Source organism: Schistocerca nitens, chromosome 2, assembly GCF_023898315.1.
Source record: "Schistocerca nitens isolate TAMUIC-IGC-003100 chromosome 2, iqSchNite1.1, whole genome shotgun sequence".
NCBI classification, from domain to species: Eukaryota; Metazoa; Arthropoda; class Insecta; order Orthoptera; family Acrididae; genus Schistocerca; species Schistocerca nitens.
Window position 1 is genome coordinate 641836507 of NC_064615.1, and position 20983 is coordinate 641857489.

General features: G+C 40.4%; 1 protein-coding gene across 3 annotated transcripts in view; it reads left to right on the plus strand.

The window, feature by feature from the left end:
* LOC126236757 (G patch domain-containing protein 11) overlaps positions 1–20983 on the plus strand; it is a 135024-nt gene that overhangs the window by 21985 nt on the left and 92056 nt on the right. For all 3 annotated transcript variants that reach the window (XR_007544980.1, XR_007544981.1, XM_049946297.1), the window contains exons 2-3: positions 10056–10294; positions 17778–18025. Coding sequence is in view for 1 of the 3 variants with exons in the window: in XM_049946297.1 (XP_049802254.1) it covers positions 10056–10294; positions 17778–18025 (487 nt within the window). In the remaining 2 variants the exon portion in view is untranslated. The remainder of the gene's footprint in view (positions 1–10055; positions 10295–17777; positions 18026–20983) is intronic.

The following is a 20983-nucleotide window of genomic DNA, read 5'->3' on the forward strand; positions in this document are numbered from 1 at the left end:
TCAATGGTCCTAAATCTTCCCTCCCAAAAAATCTCTTCAGAGAATTTTTAACTTGATTCAAAATACTTCTGTCATTTGAGAATAATAGCATGTCATCAACATAGAAAGCTATGATGACTAGTTTGGTGTCATCTCTATGAAAGCAGATACATAGATCAATGTTAGATCTGTTCAATTTCACTTTACTCAACGTCTCATCAACTGCATGATTCCAATTCTGACCAGCCTTTTTTAAGTTGATAAACTGCTTTCTTCAGCCTCCGTACTTTTCCAGGAACTGCAAAATTTTCTGATGGAATAATATAAAGTTCTTCCTTTAGGTCTCCATAGAGATAAGTAGTAGTGATGCCAACATGGTCAACCTTCAGGAGCTCTCGAGCTGCCTTAGATAAGAGATGTCTTATGGATGCATGCTTGACAACCAGTGTGGAGGTTTCATTGTAATTAACACATTGTGCTTGAGACCACCCTTTTGCCATTAAGCATGCCTTAAATGTTTCTGGTTCTGCTAATTTATCTTTAATAACCACTTAGTTCTGGAGAGGTTCTTGTCCCCTGGGTAGCTACACCACTTCGAATGTGTTATGACAAACCAGAGGTGAGAATTATTTCTTCATTGTTTTTTCCATTCTGCTTTATTTATCCCTTTCAAGACCTCTTTGACATCATTATCTTCACTTGGAAACCCTTCTTGCACATAGTAAGTAAAATGATCAGGCCATTAATTGCATTTTGTTTCTCTGCTTGACCTTCGACATTTGATGACTCGTAGAATTATAGGATCCATGTTTTTATTCTGCTGTTCCTCATATGGAGCTTCAGTTGCTATTGGATCACTCTCAAAAGCGTAAAAGAGTTCATTGTCATTGTCTACTCGTGGGATTCTCCAATATGTGAGGTATTGATGTTATGAAGAATTGCTTCTTGTTCTGATCCTAAGATATTTGTGTTTAGTCCCCCCTTGTTTTTGAAGTGGGTGAATTAGCTTAACCTTCCAGTTTTCGGGGATTGCTTTAATTTCCCAGACCTTATCTAGTTTTTCTTTTATGATTGTAACACCTAGATATCAACTAGATTGTAAAATTTCTGCAGTGAGGTTATCTTCGCCTGGGGTTTGTTGTGTTTTGTTTGATGTAACTTTGAATCATATCAATGCTTGGTGGTTTTGAATTTTCTTTTGGAATATTATCATGGAGGTCCAGTTGTTTGATTGGTTTTTCACAGTTCAGTAGCTTTTTTAAACATGCTACCAGTAGCTTACAGTTTTCTTCATTGTTAAGCGAGTTTTCCATTTTCTTCCCTAAAGCACAGCAGTTGCTGAATGTAGATAGACATATAATTCTTCAGCGTTTTGTGATAGTCTCTTGTATGATTTTTTTAAAAGTGATCTTCTATGGCTGTAAGTTGCTCCCGTTCAAAGCATTTCATTTGATTCTAATGATTTTATCTGCTTGCTTCTTCTCAAACTGATAGAGTTTGCTGTACTTCTTGTCTTCCTGCTACGTCAGTTGTTCCAAGCTTTCTTTTTTATGCAAGAGCTTCTTCACAATATTATTGAAATGTCTATGCTTTCCTTGCTTGTTTTCTAGTTCTATTTCATATGCAATATTTTTAATCATTTCTGTAAAATGGTTGGCTTCAATATCACTTCTTTCAGTTTCTTCTGAAAATCGCATTCCTTTTCTCTCAAGGTTTTGTTACTAATTCTCTTAGTCATACTGGCTTGTTTCATGCTTCTGTGGGTAGTGATTTGAATCAACTCCCATTTATCTTTTAACTCTTGATTTCTCGATAATTGTAGCTGCAGATGGTGACATGATCAATTGGAAATCATTACATAAATAAATTATATACAACATAGGATAGGATTAGTCAAGGATTGCCAGGAAGTCGTCCATGGCCTTATCAGTGGAACTGACTCAGCATTCACCTTATCAACTGGGGAAAGTAGGTCAACTGAAAGTTGCAATTCCACCCCTACTGCTTTGTCCCTTGAGTTAAGTGTTGTGTTGTATGACATTATGCTGATACTGTGTTCTTGAGTGGTGTGTCCCAAACTGTTTTTGGAGAAAAAATAATGTTGACATGATGTTGCCCATCCAGTAGTATTTACAGATATTACGTGGTTAAGTATCTTTACACCAGGGTGTTCTACTCAGTGGATTTGAACCGGTAAACATGTAAAAGTTGGAACAATTCATACCATTTCTCCCACCGCTGCCAACCTCTACTTGGCATGGTGGCTGATGGGAGTAACTAGGTTCCTTCGAATGAAGATATCATGACCAATCACGACCATTTCCAAACTGTCTCTACTGCACAAATGCAGTTTCGTGATTGTTGTGATCTACGTGACAGCTTTGTTGAACCATATTTAGCATGTTTCGGCGTATGGCCACTTGGAGCGCTAGTTGACACAGTCATTCACTTTGTGTTGCTCAAATGTTTTTAGTTAAACACAGTGCCAATTCATGCTGAGCAAACCATGTTATGAGAATTTATTCTCGTTGTCAAGGGCAGTATTTACGAATGTATTTTTTTGGTGTTACACAAACAAACAATGTGGAGTTATAGTGTGTGTGTGTGTGTGTGTGTGTGTGTACACATAACTGATGAGGCACCGTACCTGATAATCTCAAAGAGATGACTACAGTGCAAGGGATGCAGAATAACATATTCAAATGCCACATAAAATACTTATTTACATATATGCACTTGACAAATAGACAAAATTTTCGAAAAGCGTCATGCTGAGCATGAAAAAATGTGTAACTAGTGCAGTATTTCATTATTTAAATAATGAATGAGGGCTGCAGACTTTCAACAACATCAATTATGACATATGAAATTGAGTCAAATGTTCCTGCTTCCCAGACAGTTATCAGTTCCAGTTACATCAGCAGTTTTTATTAGATAATAAACCTTCATTAGATAATAAACAAGCCCCTGACAAGTCTTTTGATGCCTGTTATGAACCCATGTCCTACATAAAGTTCAAGGGGGTATCCTATAAGTAACTTTTACAGCTTAAAACGTTATTTCCCACATTTTACATTTTCCAGCATTTTACACCATTTTTCTGAAGTCCCTTGAAAAGTGTAAAAATGGGGTTTCACTGTATTTGGTGGTACTCTCTTCTGATGGTGTTTATTTTGAAGTTGTTCACTACGTCAGTAAGTCATTTGACATTGTGACTTAAGCAAGTCAAGATTGCACTGAAAGAATTTGTGCCGTTTTCTAGTGAATTACTTTGATTTAGCATTTTGTGGCTGATGAATTCATTTTTGTTTTTGGAACTAGAAGTGCCATGTTTATCTTATTGTTGGAGATTTAGTATTATTTTTCTCTTTTTTTTTGTGTGTCTCATTTATATGACATGGAAATGTACAAGTATGTCATTGATTATTGCAATGGGCAGAGATACACATTGTACACTGTAAACGAGTCTGTGGTCATGTTTGTTCCTTTATTTATGGTTGGTTGGTTGGTTTGGGGAAGGAGACCAGACAGCGTGGTCATCGGTCTCATTGGATTAGGGAAGGATGGGGAAGGAAGTCGGCCGTGCCCTTTCAGAGGAACCATCCCGACATTTGCCTGGAGTGATTTAGGGAAATCACGGAAAACCTAAATCAGGATGGCCGGACGCGGGATTGAACCGTCGTCCTCCCGAATGCGAGTCCAGTGTCTAACCACTGCGCCACCCCGCTCGGTTCTTTATTTATGAATGTATATCTTGATCACATATGTTATACGAGTCACATTACGGATTTCTGCTTACTGCCATCATCAGATAATGAAAAGTGTTCTGATACAAATATCATAGCTGAATAATCAACAATATTATGAAATGGATAGATTGCTACTCACCATAAAAATATGTTGAGCCACAAGCAGGCACAATGAAAAGACTGTCACACATTTAGCTTTCAGCCAGAGTCTTCTTCAGAAAAGAAAAGAAAATGTATATTCACACAAGCAAGCACATGTCTGCTAACTCTGGCTGCTCTGGATTATTTTGATCAGGGGGCAGAATTTAAATCTTACTGCAGATGACAAAAGTATTGATGAAATGAGTAAAGAAGTACCAACTCCTAACATAGTGAATGCTTCTTTTGTAAAAGTTACTCAGCCGGTTTCTTCCAAACCTTCTTCCTTACCCTTAAACTGTATAAAATAAAGAAAGAAAGTACAAGTCATTAGTTCCACATTTTCCTAACATACAGGCACAATTCCTGGAAGAACAACAAACACATAATGTGGAAAAAATTATTTATATGTGATGTGTGCTCTTTCAGACATGTGCGAAAGAATTCTTTGGGACGTGTCTGTAAGAATTAATGCCTTTTGACCCAACAGCCGCTTTGAATAAAGCGCATACGAATTACAAATGTTGGCTGTGCATAGCCATTGATTGAAATCAATGGGGAACGTTGAAAATTTGTGCCGGACTGAAATTCGAACCCGCGTCTTCTCCATACTAGACGATGCGCTGACCACTGGGCCAACAGGATGATACCCAAATTATCAACTTATCCATGCTCTACTTATTGGTAGAGAAAAAGTGTTTATGTTGAAGTGACCAAGAGATGGAGAGAAGGTCTTTTAACAATTCCTTTATGGCTGAACTAGTTAGTGGGGCAAATGGTAAGTCCTGTGTAAGGAACTGATACTTCTGTGGGACTAAGGCTTGTGGAGGAAATGTTTATGGCTGTGTTTTAAGTCTGTTTTGATTAGGATTTTGTGTGGTGATGAGAGGGAGCTCTTGAGGTTGTGGTCTAAGAGACAGAGTTTGTCAACTATGAAGAGATGTGGGGGAGATGTGGAGACTCTTGTTGACATTTTCATAGTGCTAGTCTAAGATATGAGTTGCAAGCTACTCTAGTTAGTGAAGGGCAAGACTTTGTGTTTGAATTGCAGAGCAGGAGAATTCTACAGATAGAGAAGATGTATTGCAAGGAGGTTTGAGCCTGATTTACATGGTTTTGCAGGATTGGGATGGTGAGGACTATGGACTGATGGAATTTGAACTGATAGAGGTCTTTGTGGAAGGTGAGTTTGCAGCCAGAGTTGGTCAGGTCATTTGGAGGGATTCCGTAAGCTAGGCAACAACACGGGAACAGTATGTGGGAATGGGTTCTGGCTAGAGATAGGGAAACTTTTCTGTGTTGGCAGGGATGGAATGACAAAATATAAAAAATGGGTAAAACTGCATAACAAAAATGGAAGAATTCTGGAATAGTCACCCTGGAATAGCTCACAGGAAGGATAGACTGGGTGAAGTATAAGACAAAAGAGGTGAATCATGAGGGAGTAGAGCCAGTAGTGAAAGGTGAAAACAAACTAAAAACAATGTGAAAACACAGAAATCAAAGAAAAAGTAAATAAAAAGATGATAGTGGGATGCAATTTGATGGATTAGTATTACTCATGAGAGGGCACAGCAGGTGTAAATGGATTTTGTGAGGTTAGTAAGTGCATTCTGGAATAAAGGAATAGCAAGGGGCAGGGGCATTGGTAAGCTCGAGGTTCAACAAGTTTTTGTGGCACAGGAAGGTATGGAAAACACATGATAATATGTGACAGAGGAAGTGTAATCAATTTGAAGGTCTATGATTGATTACATCAGTGATAAGAACGTGACATGAGATGTCGCACCAACAGTCTGCACAGTCACCTAGTCGAGTGGTGTGCGCGCACGAGATCATCGATACAGTTTGGGTTGTAAGTGAGAGCTTGTGCAGTCTGGAAGGTGAAAGATAACACACAGGAAAGAAGGGAAAGAAAACAGGCAGACATTGAGTAAAGTAATGCTTTAGAGAACAGTAAGAAAGGAAAACAAACTGGGTTCTGGGAGGAAAGAAAAGCCATTATGCAAAATCAAACAATGGATAGTCCAGGATGTAATATGAGTAATATGAAAAGGATGGACTGCTACTCCCCCCCCCCCTCTCCCCCCCCCCCCACCCCAAAAAAAAAGGGAGTAATTACAGTTTCTCTGACTCCAGGGAAAGAAAATGGGATAGAGGAAGAGAAATGTCAACATTAAAATGGATTCTGTCTTTCGGTCTAACATAAATGGAATTTATATTAAGAACTCAAGGGATACATCTAAGTAACCTGTCAGCCAGTTGCAGAAGTGTTGAAAAATTTTCCAGAAAAGTCACTTCAGTGTGAAGAGGGCTAAAAATGGAGTGATCGTATTTCACCTGTGATGGAAACCACTCCTCATTTCCTCCACTCAACATTTCACATGCAGCTACTATAACTATGTACATCCCACACAAGTCAACTTTTATGTTTCTTGTACCTGCCTCCTATTGTTCATTTGAACCTAGTAACTCTCTGTCACCTTATCATACAGCCTTCCCACCCCATCCTCCTTTTTGCTGACCTTCATGCACATAACATGTCAGGCTCTACTGCCAACTGTCTCTGGAGTTGGACTGTTGGGAGTTACATCTTCCCAGAAACTTTGTCTACTGTAAAAACACCAGAGGACACATTTTAGCACTGCTACATAGCCATTGTCTGCCATTGATCTCTTGATATGTTCTTCTTTTCTCTGTGATGACGTTGACTCTGCTGACCACTTCCCCAGTTGGATATACGTAGTTGATTGAGCAGTGCTCAAGAGAGAGACACTGAAATGGATGTCCAGTGAGACTAACTCAAGTCTCTACAGTCAGTAGGCTATGTATGAGTATTCTAGCAGTGCCCAGGAATGTTTGGATTGAATGTGATCCACCAAGACACTAATGTGTCCATTATAGTCTTCAGGCCATTCCTGAAGACCCCTTATCACCTTACAGAGTGAAGAGTGCCCACTTTGCAATTAAGGGCAGGACTGTAACTGTATGATGACTCATTTGGCAAACACCAGACAAAAACCTCACAGCTATTCTGTTATTGAATGTCAAATACAGAAAAATTATAAGGGAGAGCAAGAAGCTGTTGTGGAATGTGTTCTTGAAATCACCAATCATGCCATTACATTTGCAGTAGTACGGACATGGTGCAGTGGTGAAATCTTCAGATCATCCCACTCCCACCCGGAATGTAGCCTTCTGCCACCTCATGTACATCACTGATTGGGGATTTGGGACTTGAGTTCCATGAAAGATTTTTGTAAGTAACCCCTTGCATATATTAGAACAAGATTTGGTGTTTCCTGTTACATTTGACACTTTACCTGGTCATTATAAGGGAATGCATTGTTCTGCCTTGCCTAGCCCTATTCAGTCAAAGGAGCGAGGACATTTCTCAGACTCCTGGTGGCAGAGTATATTAAGCTATCGAATTAAGGAAGGGTCATACCTGTCAAATTGGTTATCAAAGTATTTCTGTCAAGAGTGCCATAGGATAGTGTTGTGTTTCATATGGTTAAGTGAATTAGTGATGTCCAGGTTCACAGCCTATTAGTACAGCCAATACAGAGTCAGAAGGTGTCATTCCAACATTAGTAACCTAACCAGCTGTAAGTGGCTACGTGTTGTTAGGGTTTACAGTACCACTTACAAGGGAACCTCCCCATCGCACCCCCCTCAGATTTAGTTATAAGTTGGCACAGTGGATAGGCCTTGAAAAACTGAACACAGATCAATCGAGAAAACAGGAAGAAGTTGTGTGGAACTATGAAAAAATTATGCAAAATATACAAACTGAGTAGTCCATGGGCAAGATAGGCAATATTGAGGACCGTTTGAGCACAGGAGCGCCATGGTCCCTTGGATAGAGTGAGCAGCTGCGGCACGAGGGGTCCTCAGTTCAAGTCTTCCCTTGAGTGAAAATTTTAATTTTTTTATTTTCGCGAAGTTATGATCTGTCCGTTCGTTCATTGATGTCTCTGTTCACTGTAATAAGTTTAGTGTCTGTGTTTTGTGACCGCACCGCAAAACCGTGCGATTAGTAGACGAAAGGACGTGCCTCTCCAATGGGAACCGAAAACATTTGATCGTAAGGTTATAGGTCAACCGATTCCTCCACAGGAAAACACGTCTGATGTATTCTATTCGACACTGGTGACGGCATGTGCATCACATGACAGGAATATGTTGTCGACCCACCTAGCTTGCACACTTGGCGAATGGGTAAAATTATTCTTCTACCTTGCCTGATTTAGGTTTTCTTGTGTATGTCATAATCACTCCCAAAAAGTGATGAAAACATAAGAGTTTTCAGATAATAATTGTCTGAAAATAAAAAATTAAACTTTTCTCTCGAGGGAAGTCTTGAACCAAGGACCTCTCGCTCCGCAGCTGCTCACGCTAACCACGGGACAACGGCGCTCCTGAGCTCATACTGTCGTTGAAGTTGCATATCTTGCCATGGTCTACTCAGTATGTATATTTTGCTTATTTTTTTCATAGTTCCACACAACTTCTTCCTGTTTTCTCGATTGATCTGTGTTCAGTTTTTCAAGGCCTATCCACTGTGCCAACTTATAACCAAATCTGAGGGGGGTGTGATGGGGAGGTTCCCTTGTTAGAGGAATAATATAAGCAGACACTTTCACCAGTGGGGCTTATGGAGACATGCCCATATCATTATGCTCTCCTTCCTGTGTAAATCATTTTCCCGCTGCCAATTTGGAAAAGTCTTATCAGATTGATTTGAGCATCTGTAAATTGTCCCCTCCAAGGAAGCAGCATAAGCACCTTTACTAATACCATAACATCCATCATAAGGAAGCCAGAACAGTATTCCGTATTTATGGACAATTTCAATATATTTTGCTCCTCGTCCAGCTTTGTAACAACAACATGTCAGTTTTAGCAATTACCTCAGAACCGCTTTCCAGGGCTTTAGTTATTAATTTCAGACCAACAAAACAAGGGCAGGTAGACTTTAACTGAAGAGCTGTAGTCCACTCCATTACCAGGTGGTGACTGGTTTGTAATCGGCATCAGCAGCATGATGTCCAGGCTATGACATCAGACAGTGGTGGGTGAGAGCTGCAGTAGCCAGCTATTCTGGGCCAAGCGTCTACCAGCTAAGATTCTGAAGGCGCGTGGTGGGATGATGTGCAATGGCAAGAGGCAGTTTACCACATAGCGCTTCAGCCAGTCAGTAGCATCATTCTGCCACATTATCCTATAGCTGCATTTCAATTTGCACATATAATATTTAGCATTGATTTTCGCGTAAGTTTTGACTTGGTGAGAGTACGTAGCCAGTACAGCATTTGTTAGGGTGGTATAAAGCAAATGTAAAAAGGATTACATTAAGAAGCAACAACAGTGATAGTTTTTGAGCTTATGAATCCTACTAGGGAGACTCAGAAGCAGAAACAGTGGGCTGATTTAGTGCTCACCTGTGTTGCTAGTTACCAAAGTTGGCAGTGGTTTGAGAATGTGGTGTGGGGCTGAGATAAAGTATAAACTGGCGATCCTGCAAAGTTTTCTATGTCTCTTGCTGCACAGGATGCATCACCTGGCCACTTTCTTCCATGCATACCACTATAAAATTGCTTTCTTGGTCCCCTACTGTGATATTTTCTGAGGGAAATACGTTTACTGTGACAAGGCGTCTTGGACGTTCCCTGGAGAGACTCATCATAAGTTTCCAGCAATTATATTTGCTGCTAGTCGTACTGCTAATGTACCTGGTTGGATAACATTTCTGATTGTTTCAATTAATACTATAAATGATATTAATGCAGGTGGTGTGCCTTGCGGTACAAGGTGTGTAAATATATGATTAGTGTGATTGGTTCATCCAAATAGTATAAATCTTAATCATATAAATGAAACAATTGTAAATGTTAATGTTGTCTCTTACTGTGTTAGTGCATCATTTATGTAGCAACAATGTTTTGAAATTTTTAGTTGATAATATAAGTACAAGTGGAAACACTTCTTTTGTGGAATATATTTTTGAGTCTTTATGTAAATGTCTTTTGGATTCTTACAAATGTGCTCTAAACTGTTATCGTGATATGTTGTAAAAAGTTGTCTGAGTGAGCAGCTTTTGTGGTAATTTCTTTGCTGTTATAGGTTAAATAATTGTTAGAAATGACTTGCATCAATATAAATGTTATGTAATCTGAACCTTTCCAGTGAACAACAGGACATAAGACCGGGCTTAATACTTAACCACAGTCAGAAAAGATCACATACAATATATAAACAAAAATTGGTGAAAGATGCAGAAAATAAGAAAATATTTCCAAGAAAAAGTGTGCTTGAGGAAGAAAGGAGGGACGAAGGACTAAAAGAAGCAATTTCCAGTGACAATAAGGGGTTTGCCCTTCTGCAGAAAATGGGCTACAAACCAGGATCAGCTATTGGAAAATCAGGTTAGTCATGAAGTTTTCCTTGTTACTGTTTCAGACTTTCATACTACAACCCATCCCACATTCAAAAAGTCATGTTTGTGAAAAAATATCTTGTAGTTCACAATTCTTTTTCTCCTGATAATTTTGGAAATGTTTGTTTCTTAAAAGTTTTTGCTGTTAAGCAATACTGATGTGTTGCCATAGGAACAGTTTGTGAGTTCACTATTCAACCTCAAGATTTTAGTGCCTCATTTGTATGCAGTCAAAGGAGCCAGGACATTTCTCAGACTCCTGGTGGCAGAGTATATTAAGCTATTGAATTAAGGAAGGGTCATACGTGTCAAATTGGTTATCAAAGTATTTCAGTCAAGAGCGCCATAGGATAGTGTTGTGTTTCATATGGTTAACCCCCCGACACACACACACACACACACACACACACACACACACACACACACATTCCTGTGCACTCTTTAGTGAAAGAACTAGTTAGAGTACAGTGTTGAGGAATAAGACTGGTTTTGCAGAAGGAAAAGTACCCATATTTATTGCAGACAATTGATTTGGGTGAAACCTCATATTTGTGCACCTTTATTGGCTCTAGAATATAATAAGCTAGTCTTGATGAAAGGTAAAGAGTAGGACAGAAGCTATTCAAGGAGTATACAGCTCATCACTGCTTGGTGACAGTATGTAAATCAGTGGTTGGCTTCTGGTGGGGGCATGTTTCCTTCCTGGTGTATATGGAAATGCACTGACAATTTCTCTGTTACTGTTTGTGAAGGCAGAGTTCTGTGAGGCTTCTGCCCCATTACTGCATGCAGCCCATTGGATTGCGTTAGTCAAAATCCGGGATGCCAGCAATTGTGCTTTAAAAATGAAATGATCGTATGGCATTGTTGGCTGGGAAGTCCCATTCAGGTTCGGCCGTCAAGTGCAAGTCTTACTTCAGTTGGCGCCACATTGGGCGACTTACGGCCGATGATGATGAATTGATGATGAGGATAACACAACACCCAATCCCCAAGCGGAGAAAATCTCCAACCCAGCTGGGAATCGAATCCGGGCCCAGTGCATGGGAGGCAAGCACATTACCACCTAGCTAAGCAGGCGGATAGCAGTTGTGCTGTGTTAATACCACATAGCTTCACATTCCAGTACTTGCATCTGACTGTCCTACCCGTCTCACCTATTTAGGCAGTTCTGCACTCGCAACATAGCTCAAATGTGAAACTTCCTGATAGATTAAAACTGTGTGCCGGACCGAGACTCTAACTTGGGTCCAGCACATAGTTTTAATCTGTCAGGAAGTTTCATATCAGCGCACACTCCGCTGCAGAGTGAAAATCTCATTGTGGATAGCTCATATATTCCTGCAGTATTAAGTTTGTTCACTGCATCCTTGGTGAAACCTATAATGTCGTGGATCCTGGCTGCTGCTGAAAGTCTGTTGGAAACCTCATTGGTGGAGAATGCTGATGACCTCCACGTATAGTAAGTGCACTAGCAGAAGATTACTTTCTTCTCTTGTTATGCTCCAGTAAGGCTTGGCTGACTTTCTTATAATGTTGTTATCATAAATGTTGGCACAAAATATGCACTGTAGCTGTCTGCCATCTGAACAGCCTTTTCCAGACGACAACACCTGATTGCTGCCTTTTTTTGACTTACGTAAAGAATACAACACAACTTGGCAACATCATATTCTTGCCACATTGTATGAGTAGGGTCTCTGGGGACCACTCCCGATTTTTATCCAAAACTTCCTGTCACTCCGTACTTTGCGTGTCCAAGTTGGTGACTCCCATAGTTTCATTCATATCCGCAGGGCTCTGTATTGAGTGTGTCTCTATTTTTAGTGGCCATTAATGGTGTAACAGCAGCTGTCAGGCCCTCCATCGCACCTTCTCTGTATGCAGACTATTTCTGCATTTCGTACTGCTGCTCCAGTACTGTTGTTTCTGAGCGGCATCTCCAGGGAGCCCTCCACAAGGCGCAGTCATGGGCTGTAGCCCACGGCTTCCAGTTTTCAGCTGCAAAGTTGTGTGTCATGCACTTCTGTCGGCGTCGTACTGTTCATCGGGAACCCACACTTTATCTTAATGACGAACCACTCATTGTAGTGGAGACATATCAATTCCTAGGACTGGTTTTTGATGCTCGATTGATTTGGCTCCCAAATCTTCATCAGCTTAAGCAGAAGTGCTGGCAGCACCTCAGTGCCCTCCATTGCTTGAGCAACACCAATTGGGGTGCAGATCGCTGTACACTACTGCAGCTCTACAGAGCCCTTGTCCAATCCTGAATTGATTATGGGAGTGTGGTTTATGGTTCGGCAGCACCTTCAGCATTGCATTTACTTGACCCTGTGCACCACTGTGGGGTTCTATTAGCGACAGGGGCTTTTAAGACGAGTTGGGTGAACAGCGTACGGGTGGAGGCTGGTGTCCCTCCACTGCAGATCAGACATGCGCAACTGCTCGCCAGTTACGCAGCACACATTCATAGTTCCCCAGAGCATCCAAATTACCCTCTCCTTTTCCCGCCTGCGGCAGTCCATCTCCCTCATCAGCAGCCCAGATCGGGGCTAACGATGCGGTTCGCGTGCAGTCCCTTCTCTCTGGACTGGAGTCCTTCTCTTTACCACCTCTACTTGCGGTCCGTTCATGTAGACCTCCATGGTGTACGCCTCGGCTGCAGCTTCGTCTGGACCTTTAGCATGGCCCTAAGGCCTCCATTAACCCTGCACTTTCCGCTGTCACTTCCTCTCGATTCTTGACGTGTTCCAGGACTCTGAAGTGGTTTACATCGACGGCTCAATGGCTGATGGTCATGTAGGCTTCGCATATGTTCATGGACTACATGTTGAGCAGCACTCCTTGCCAGTTGGCTTCAATGTTCTCACTGCAGAACTGGCAGCTATATCTCCTGCTCTTGAGTACATCTGCTCATGCCCTGGTGAGTCATTTCTCCTGTGTACTGACTCATTGAGCAGGCTATGTGCTATCGACCAGTGCTACCCTTGCCACGCTGTGGTAGCATCCATTCAGGAGTCCATCTAAGCCCTGAAACAGTCCCACCATTCCGTGGTGTTTGTGTGGAACCCAGGACACGTCGGGATCCCTGACAACGAACTTGCCGAGAGGCTGGCCAAATGGGTGACATGAAAACAGCTTCTGGAGATAGGCATCTCCGAAGCTGACCTGTGTTCTGTCTTACACCACAGGGTTTTCCGGCTTTGGGAGACGGAATGGCATAACAGCACACACAACAAACTGTGTGTTATTAAGGAGACTATGAATGTGTGGAAGTCTTCCATGCAGGCCTCTTGCAGGGAATCAGTTGTCCTTTGCCAACTCCGCATTGGCCATACGTGGCCAATGCATGGTTACCTACTCCATCGCGATAAACCACCTCAGTGTCGCTGTGGCTCCCAAATGACAGTTGTCCACCTCTTGCTGGACTGTCCACTTAAGCCGCTCTGCAGCAGACTTTTAACTTTCTCAGCACCCTGCCTTCGGTGTTGGGCGACAATGCCTCCGCAGCAGCTTTAGTTTTACGTTTTATCTGTGAGAGTGGGTTTTATACTTCTATGTAGGTTTTAGAGCATGTCCTTTGTCCCTTCATGTCCTCCACAGTAGTGCTTTTAGGGTGGAGGTTTTAATGTGTTGCAGAGTGACTGGCTTTCCCTTTTTATTCTCGTGGTTGGCCAGCCACTGTAATCTGCTTTCATGTTTTACTCTCTTCTGTTTCTAGCGTCTCTCTCTGTTGTTTTCTTGTCCTCTTTTGTTTCTTTTGGTGTTCGTTGCCTTTCCTTGTGGCTTTTCCTATCTTTCCGTTTTGTGTTATATGTTTTCTTCCACTTTATTCTCACCCTTTTGGCATTGTTTTATTAGGAGCGAGGGACCGATGACCTCGTAGTTTGGTCCCTTCTCCCGCCTTTAAACCAACCAACCAACCTGTACTTTGGCCAACATCAGTTTTTTTGCTGATGCAACTCATCTGCTGCTTTTAGCGTCCAATTTTCTAATGTAATTCTATCAGCACCACCTGATGCAATACAATGTTCTTCCATTACAGTTGTTTTACTTTTTTGCTGTTCTTCTTATAATTTATTTTTAAGACTCTATCCATTCCATTGAGCTATTCTTCCAGATCCTTTGTTGTCTCTGACAAAATCCAATGTCGTTAGCACAGATCAAAGTTTTATTTCTTTTCCCTGAACTTAAATTTCCTATCCAAATTTATCTTTGGTTTCCTCTAATGCATTCACAATACAGAGGTTGAATTATGTTGGAAATTGCTACAACCCAGTCCTTCTCACTTCTCAGCTGCTGCTTCTCTTCCACGTCCCTTGATTATTATAGTTGAAGTTGGTTTTGTACAAGTTGCAGATAACCTTTCACCCGATGTATTCTAACTCAGCTACCTTTAGAATTCCAAAGAGTGCATTCTAGTCATCATTGTGAAAACATGGTTCTAAATTTACAAATGTTATGAACATAGGCTTAGATTTCTTCAATCAGGTTGTAGGATCAGTATTGCCTCTCGTGTTTCTGCATTCCTCTAGAACTCAAACTGATCTGTTACAAAGTGTGTTTCCAACAGTTTCTCCATTCTTCTGTATATAATTCCCATCAGTATCTCGCAGCCATGAGATACTATATAATTAAGGACATAATGTATATATGTTACCATAACCGTTCCCAATTTAATGAAAGACATTGTATTGGTATTAAAGTTACCTAGATGGTGTTTGTTTTTATTGACATGATTCTTTAAACTAATGGCCCAATAATATTCATACTTGACAGCATCTGCTTTACTTTAACTATATTTTTCCTGAGGTCTGAGGATAATATTTCACCTATCTCATATACCTCGCATACCAAGTGAACTAGTTTCATCATTACTGGCTGTCCCAAAGATCTCAATAAGTCTGAGATAGTGTGATAAGGTACTTTCTTTTAAGTCTTTCAATACTATGTAAAATTCTTCTTCCAGTACCATATCTCCACCTCTACTTTCTCTTCTCTTTCTATAATATTTTCTTTAAGTTTTTTCCTTTTTATAACCTTTCTAAATATTCCTTCCACTTTTCATCCTTTCCTTTTCTTGTCATCTGTGTTCTTGATATTCGTACAGCTGCTTCACTTTTCTCCATATAATTCATTAATTTTTCTACAGGTGGCATCTACAGTCCCATAATCACGCATGCTTCTCCAGATTTGCATTTCTGTTCCAGGCGTTCTTACTATGCCATTCTTTACTTTTAGCGATGTCATTTTTTTAAATTTTGTACTCCCATTTGGCTGTTATATTTGCTGCATTTTCATATGGTCTCCTATCATTGATTAAATTAAGTATCTTGTGTGTTATCCAAGAATTTCTACCAGGCTTTGTCTTTTGCCCATGTAATGTTTTACTTCTACGGTTTTTTATCTATCGAAACCATGTGTTCACCTTTTATTGTAGTCCTTTTCCACTTTTCTTTCATTCGGTGGCAATACTCCATTTGAAACTCTCAACAACCATTAGTTCTATCACTTTATTCAATTTTCAACTTATTAGTTTCTTAACTTCCTGCAGTTTGTTCAGTTTTAAGCTGCAGTTCACAACCAGTAAATTATGGTCAGTCCACATCTGCCCTTGGAAACATTTTGAAGTTCAAAAACAGGTTTCAATTTTTTTTATCTTACCTTTATACAACCTATCTGAAACTCTCCAGTGTCTCCATGTCTCTTCCACATATGCATCTTTCGTTCATGATTCTTAAACTGAATGTTAACAATGACTCAATTATGCTCTTTTCAAAATTGTACCAGGGGGATCTCCCTTCCATTCCTTTCCACCAGTCCATGTTTGATTAATTGTAGTCTCACATCACCACCTGTTCCTTGTTAAAGGACTGGAAAATTTGTCATGATGAAATTTTTCAGAAAATTTGTAGGGAGATTGTGCGTGGGCATTGCTATGTGGTAGTCACTTACGTTGTTTCTGTAGTCTGGATAAAATGGGTGTAGGATCCTAGCTCCATTCAATGAGGAACACTAGCTTGCCACACTTGAGAATCTTTTTGTACATTTCTATTTTGAAGAAGTTAGCATTTCATGAAAATGCTGTACATACATACACAAAGTTACAGCTAGAATTGAAACTGGGTGGGAGGTCGTACAGGTCCCTTAGGTACTTTCTGTAAAAATATCAACAAAATGAATTATGGTCATGCTGGTAGCTCTAGTTCCCCTACTATGACTACAAATAATAATAATAATAATAATAATAATAATAGTGATATAGTGGTGAAGGTGATGACGATGATAGTAATGCATTTGAGTATAAAAGTGAGAAGGTATGACATAGCTCTCAGAGAGGAATTCAGATAAACAGCCCCAGCTAGGGATTTAGGAAAAGGAGGGTACTTAGTTCTGACAGAGTAATGGGTGCATTCAAAAACAAGAACAACCTTATAGTTCGTATGTGATTCAGTTATCCAGTATTGTGAAGGAGATATTCCAAAGTCAGGTTGCAGCCACTAGATATACTTAAGAGTAGACACTTGTGTGAATACCTTGGTCGTTTTAGGTACATAGAGCCTTACTGAGGAATGACTGACTGTGTTCAAGGGTCAGAATCAACAATTCCCTTGGGAAGGATATAGACCCAAAAATAAAAACCGAGGATCGAATATCTGCTTAATGCTGGCTCAATCTGTTGTGGTTTGTAAACACTTCATTAACAACTCAATTTGTTTTCCATTCATTTTCTGTATGGTTTCCCTCTTCTAATAAGTTTTCAAGCATGTGAGCACCTTGACCTGAAAGATAAGTAATTGTAGGATTCACTCTATGGTCTTAGTGTTCCCATAATAAATATTATGATAAGGTTAGATTGCTACTCATTGTGTGTGTGTGTGTGTGTGTGTGTGTGTGTGTGTGTGTGTGTGTGTGTTTCTATTTTAGAAGAAGGGCTTTTGGCCAAAAGTTCAAATGTATAGGAGTCGTTTTTTTGTGGTTATTAGCAACTCAGCATCTCTTCTATATGATAAGTAGCAATCTATCCTTTTTATAATACTGTCATTATTCCATCCTGCATTTTCCATTGTTTCATTCCCATAACCATTATTTCATATTGTGCGAAGTGAATATATAAAAAGGCAAGCAACTCAATGTTTATTTGTGGTCTAGAAGATTTAAACTAAAATATCAACTCAGAATTTGTAATTCTGTTTAGAAATTCAGAAGTTTTGTAAAATATCAAGGATTTTTGTAAATACTTCACAACTGCCTCTTGAAAGCATGTGTGAATTTCTGACTGTCTAGCAAAAGTTAAAAAATCCTGAGACTACACTGTACTGATAACTGATGTGTCTTTTTAGATACAACATACAGTTTTATAGTTTTGTTCCTCTAATCTCAAGTTTTACAATGTACCATAATTCCCAATTTATATTTCATTATTAGAAATGTGTTTAATTTAAAGCAAAGAATATTGTCTTACCTAGGTTCAGGAATTGTGGAGCCCGTACCAATAGCTGTGAAGACAAATAGAGGAGGTCTTGGGAGGGAAGCAGCATTGAAAGAAATTAAAGAACAAAAACTGGCAATTAAGGCAAGATTATTAAAACACAGGAATCAATTAAATGATATAGAAAGTTACAGAAGTCAGATGACAAGAAAAATGGAAGAACGTCAGAATGAAGCTGATTTAAGGAAAAGTCAGAGAATTTGTGAGCAGCTTGACAAAAGAAAGGTTTGGTATACAGAAGACCATTTGTTCTTTTCCTGTGGTCCATTGCAATAATTCATTCTCACATTTAATATTTTTATGTATAAAAATATTTTGAAATGTTGCAGTCACTGTATGTACAACCTTGTGTTTTGTTAACCACATATCTGTGAGCAAGTGGAAGGGTTATGTGTATCATCTGGACGTCATAAAAGGTCTAAAGATTGTCATTGTTGACCAAAATTAATTACCAAATTAATAAACTTTTATAGTCCCTGATTGGGTATATAATAAAATAAATAAAAGTAACCATTCACTGTATAGTTGGGAAGATGTTAAGTGGCCTACAGGTACTTAAACAAGTTGACATTTCGAGAATTGCTAGGATCGTCTCCTGTAAGTGATACAGAAAAAAAAAAGTTTGATCTATTTGCTACTTCAGTGCCAACAGAAAAAAAAAGTTTGATCTATTTGCTACTTCAGTGCCAACGATTCAATGGGGAAAAAAAATCTGACATGTGGCACCTCATAATGAACAAAAAAAGGGTAATTTCTAGTCATTTGTTAATAAATTTAGTTGCAAATCCCTTTCCCATCATATGTGTAAGTTTAAGTCCTCAGCGGACACCAGAATCCCCACTTCATCCACAAACACAGAGCTTGGAGGTAGTGGTGGTGTGGGTGCCACCACAATTCCCTTGGTCTTGGGGACCTTCGTTTTGGATTTCTCTCTCTGTTCTTTGGGTTTCACTGGCTGGAAGGACTTCACTGGTTCAGTCTCCAGGACTGAGGATGAGCGTGAAGCCCTACAACCAGCTGCTTTTGGGCTCTTCAGCCACTGGTGGGTGTCATCTTTCCCACTGGGAGAAACCTGGGGAGTGACCCAAGGGACCCCTTCCTAGCGAGAGCAGCTGAAGAAGTTGTACGCTTCTCCGGCTTAGAAGTGGGGACGGATGTCCCTGATGGTTGAGGGGTGTTGCTCCTGAAATAGGTGGTGCAGGACAGCAGGGAGGGAAGTGCCCCCCACCATCAAGGGGGCAGGTGTTGTCTTCTGGCTCTGAGAGGTGACTTGGGTTGGCAGAGCTGATGGGGCTAGAACTGTTGTAGCTGCGGTGTAAGATGATGTCGTGCGTACAGTGTGCAGGCATTCAAATTTCCTCTTAGCCTCAGTGTAGGTCAGTCGGCCCAGGGTCTTGTAGTCCATGATTTTCCTTTCTTTCTGGAGAATCCTGCAGTCTGGCGAACAAAGCGAATGGTTCTCTCCACAGCTAACAAAGATGGGAGGCGGGGCACATGGAGTATTGGGATGTGGTGGGCATCAGCGATCTCGACATGTGACGCTGGAAGTACAGCAGGAAGACATATGACCGAACTTCCAACGTTTAAAGCACCGCATTGAGGGAGAGATATAGGGAGCAGGGGTTGTGTAAGGATGGGCGACAGGGGTTGTGTAAGGATGGGCGAGTATATTGTGTAGGTTCGGTGGACGGCGGAATACCACGGTAGGAGGGGTGGGAAGGATAGTGGGCAGGAAATTTCTCATTTCAGGGCACAATGAAAGATAATCGAAACCCTGGCGGAGAATGTAATTCAGTTGCTCCAGTCCCAGGTGGTACTGAGTTACGAGGGGAATGTTCCTCTGTGGCCGGACTGTGGGACTTTGGGAGGTGGTGGGAGACTGGAAAGATAAGGCACTGGAGATTTGTTTTTGTACAAGGATGGGAGGATAATTATGGTCAGTGAAGGCTTCAGTGAGACCCTCGGTATATTTTGAGAGGGACTGCTTGTCACTGCAGATGTGATGACTATAGGTCGCTAGGCTGTACGGAAGGGACTTCTTGGTATGGAATGGGTGGCAGCTGTGGAGGTATTGCTGGTGCTTAGTAGGTTTGATATGGACGGAGGTACTGATGTAGCCATCTCTGAGGTGAAGGTCAACATCTAGGAAGGTGGCTTGTTGGGTTCAGTAGTACCAGGTGAAGCAATTGTTACATTCCATCCTGGATTTTCCATTGTTTGATTATTGCTCTTTCATCATACTATGCTGAAGACTCATTGCCCTAGGAGTCATTTGAAACAATGTCAATGTTTTCAATGAATTTTTCTCGGATGCCTTCCTTCAAAAAGTCATTTTCTTCCAGAATTTCAGTATGGCATACACACTTAATCCACTTTTGCACTGTGACATCATCAGCTGCTTCCTGAAGTAAATTCAGATCTTTTGTTCTGACTGTGCAGTTTGTGGATGTGAACTTTCCTTTCACTGTGGTCCATAGATCTTTTGTTGTTGTTGTTGTTGTTGTTTTCAGTCCTAAGACTGGTTTCATGACAGCTGTCCACTCTACTCTATCCTGTGCAAGCCTTGTCATCTCCAGATAACTATTGCAGCCTACATCCTTGTATATTTCCTTGATGTATTCATTTATTGCTCTCTCCCCCTCACTCTTCGTTCCAGTACTAAAACCCCTTGAGGTCTCATAATGTGTCCTATCAACCATTACCTTCTAGTCACTTTGTATCACAAATTTCTTTTCTTCCTGATTCTTTTCAGTACTTCCTCATTAGTTATGCGATCTATTCATCTAATCTTCGGCATTGGTTTGTAGCATCATATTTTAAAATCTTCTGGTATCTTTTTGTGTAAACTGTTTATCATCCTTGTTTCACTTCCATACATGTCTTCGCTCCATACCAACATTTTCAGAAACACCTCCCTGATGTGTAAGTCTATATTCAGTATTAACAAATTTCTCTTTTTCAGAAATGGTTTTCTTGCCATTGCCAGTCTACATTTTATATCCTCTTTACATCAGCCAGCATCAGTTATTTTTCTGCCCAATTAACAGAACTCATCTACTACTTTAAGTCCTTCGTTTCATAATCTGTTTCCCTCAATGTCACCAGATTTAGTCCGACTATGTTCAATTAATCTTGTATTGTTTTTATTGATGTTCATCTTATATCTTCGTTTCAAGGTGCTGT